The sequence below is a fragment of the Dermacentor variabilis genome, chromosome 4 (genome assembly GCF_050947875.1).
Source record: "Dermacentor variabilis isolate Ectoservices chromosome 4, ASM5094787v1, whole genome shotgun sequence".
Taxonomy (NCBI): Eukaryota; Metazoa; Arthropoda; class Arachnida; order Ixodida; family Ixodidae; genus Dermacentor; species Dermacentor variabilis.
Window position 1 is genome coordinate 207023086 of NC_134571.1, and position 3304 is coordinate 207026389.

Below are 3304 nucleotides of genomic sequence, written 5' to 3' on the forward strand. Positions count from 1 at the left end.
CTTGCAGAGCAATTAAAAAACTTTTGATAAAGAACTGTGCGTAGTGCATTCATTTTTTTTTTTTACCAGCGTTTTAATTGCGAAAAGATCAGGCTATTGAATTTCGCTTCTGTGTTCCAAGTTTTTTTTTTTTGTAAGCTGACACACCTGTCGAAAGTGCTGCATCTATGTTAAGAAAATTCTAGAAAACTACCACAAACTTAACAAATGACTAGAACCAGGCACACCATGTGCTGGCAAAACGCACCCATCATGTCCATTGCACACAAACATGTAGCAAACTATTGCTCTCTAACATCGCTCGGTATGTAGTGAGGACAGTGCACGTCAAAACTGGACAGGTACCCAAGTACAATGCACAACCCTGCATGTTGCCATCAATAATAGGACATGTTGACAAAGCGCTGGAATTTTTTGTATATATGTTGTTTCACCGGCACTCGATATGTTCTGTTATGAAAATCACCCACTAAACAAATGCCATATCATAGCGGTAAGACAATAAATTTTAAGGATATACCTGATTAAATCTTGTGTGCAAAGTGCACAATTGTTCTGCTCATTTTCAACTTACCCTTTGAGCTGTGAAAATTAATGAGCTAGTCGGAAACATTAGTCTAACAATGGTGACCTAGCAGGAATTTAACATGGCTGAAGACCATATCACCTTTAAAGTTATTCACCTCATTTGGTAGATTTTATAATACAAAACTGTTCTTGCCAATTGTACACAAACTGCAGGATTATCATTACAGGCAGGAATTTAAATCAGCCAGATGAACTTCAAACAGTAGTACCTAGTTTGACATTGAATTAAATTCTGGGGTTTGACGTGCCAAAACCACGTTATGATCATGGGGCACTCCGGACATTTTTATCACCTGTGGTTCTTTAAAGAGCACCCAATGCATGGTACGACGGTGTCTTTCCATTTTGTCTCCATAGAAATGCGGCCGCCGCAGCCAGGATTCATTCCCGCACCTTTCAGCTTAGCAGCTCAATGCCAAAGCAACTACACCACCACTCGAGTATATATTCGTGACATGTTCATGCTCAGGTAAGCCCTACATGTTGAAGGTAACTTCCTGAGGTGTCCCAATTCCAGGATTTTCATGGATGCTACCAAACTTGTAGCCAGCAATGGCTTGGTTAGAGATGGAAAAATACGAGTTTTTGGGCTTTGTCCTTGGAAGCATGGTCTAGTACAAAGCCGTGCACAGTGCTACAAAAAACTAAATGGAACATGATGGCAATTGCAGCAGAGTATGTGCTGTGCATGTTTCCCATTCGTCAAGATTCCACCGACTCGCCGAGTTGCGTCAGTAGCGTTGGAGTTCTGTTGAAGTTATGCAGAACTGTACAGCCAGCGTTTGGAAATAATCAACTACAACGGGAAAGCCGTGTCGGGCCGGGCACTGCATACTCCACGATCACGCAACGTGACTGCGACTATTACTGAAAGTCTGTAAGGCGTATGTGCGCTGGTGGCATACGTCATCCCACGCTTGCGGTGTAATAGAGGACTCCACAGGGCAAACATCGACACTAGCGGCCTCTGCACTTCCGAAGGACTTGGCACACGCTGGCACAAACAGGGGCACGAGGTTCGGCCGGGGCGTAGCTAGATCGAGGCCTACGTGGTCGCCTGTCCCTCGGCGACTGCAGCGGCCGGCCTCGCGACCTGGCGCGGCCACCACCCAGGCTTGGTGACGCTCAGCGGCACGCCCTCCACCTGCAGCGTGTCTGCGGCCAGGGCCTCCCGGACGCGCAGCAGCGCCAGTCCCAGCGGACCCTGGTGCGCGCGAAGCTTGCCCAGCGCCGCGCCGGCCGCGTCCCGCACGACCGCGTCAGGCGGCAGCGACATGCTCGGCTCGTGCAGCATCACGACCGGCATGAGCCGCTTGCGCACCACGCCCGTGTGGTGGGTTCGCGCCGTGAGCTCCTGACCCACGTAGCAGCCCTTGTGGAAGCTCACGCCGCCCATGTAGTCCGCGTTGCACTCTAGGGGAAAGCAAGCCGCCGGAGGAAGCTCGCGAAGCCCTTCGCCCACGCCCAGCTGCATTCGAAGGTGCGCGTAGCTCGGTTCTTTGCCTTCGGCAGCGCGCACCACAGTCGGGTCGGTGCTCGTCAGGTCCTCTCCGGCGTCCGCTAGCACTCGCGACCCCAGGAGGCCGAGCCTCGGATCGCGCACAACGCAGCGGCCCTTCGTCGTGTACGGACAGTGATCGCTAGCGGGCGGCGGTTCATCCACAGCGCCGCAGAACGGGTGGAAGACGGCCCACACGTCCAGGTCGTCGCACGGCCCGATCTCGATGGGCTTGCGCAACCGGTAGAGCTGGAGCAGTCGCAGCAAGCCCTGGCGGGCATCGGCGTCACACTCGACGAGCACTTCGTCTTCGCCGGTCCCCGGTCGGTAGATGATCAGGTCGTAGAGGACGCGCCCGACGCTATTCAGCATGAGCGCGTACATGCAACGGCGGGGCTTGCCGCCAGCCGCCCCTTCCGTCGCACTCAGGTGCCGCGTGTCGTTGGTGACCAGACCCTGCAAGAAGGCGAGGTTCTCGGCACCGCGAAGTCGCACCAACTTGCGCGACTTGGCCAGCTTCTCGCACACGATCAGTCTCTGGTGGTCACTCTTACTGCACAGGCGCCGCCGCGCCGAGGTCGAGACGTTGGCTAGGGGACGCGGAAGCTTAGCGGTGGCAATTGTGACGAAGCTCTGCATCTTGTTAGAACGAAAGGTCGATGCTGTCTACAGCAACGTCATTCTATAGCAACGCGAAACTGGCACAGAACCGGCGTTACCGTCGCTGTCTCGGTAAAGCATGCGGTAAAGTAACCTGCATCAAATTGGATCTTAGCATAGAGTTTCTCACTATAACACCTAGAGGGTAATCTGGCGCCACCGTCTGTGGGGGTTTCTCGTGCGTCTATTTGTCGTACAAAAATCCCTCACGTGACCTGATCCTAAGTTCCTAGGGACAGCATCGTTTAGGGATTTTTGAGAAGGCGCGATGCTGGCGCCGAGCGACGCCGTGGCGTGGTCGTCCTCGGCGTGATCAGCGGAAAGTCAGAGAGGCTGAATTAATCTCATGGGTGGCGGCAATGGAAAAGAAACCTGCCATGAGTAACTACTTAAGGGGAAAAAACGAAATTAGGAAAGAAACCATTTATGATAACTCAAAGGGAAGCTCATTACTTTTCGAAGCGAGATCGGGATGCCTTAGAACACGCACCTATAAAGCGAGATATAAGAAGAAAGAAGAAGCATGTGCTTGCTGCGGTAAAGCTAGGGAAACGACGG

The 3304-nt window shown here is 52.5% G+C and overlaps 1 protein-coding gene across 1 annotated transcript; it reads right to left on the reverse strand.

Moving 5' to 3' along the window:
• Positions 1–872: 872 nt before the first annotated feature.
• Positions 873–2786, reverse strand: LOC142580087 (iron-sulfur cluster assembly factor IBA57, mitochondrial). The gene has a single exon (XM_075690862.1). The coding sequence runs from the start codon at positions 2723–2725 to the stop codon at positions 1634–1636; it is 1092 nt and encodes a 363-aa protein (XP_075546977.1). The 5' UTR covers positions 2726–2786; the 3' UTR covers positions 873–1633.
• Between the last annotated feature and the right edge of the window lie 518 nt (positions 2787–3304).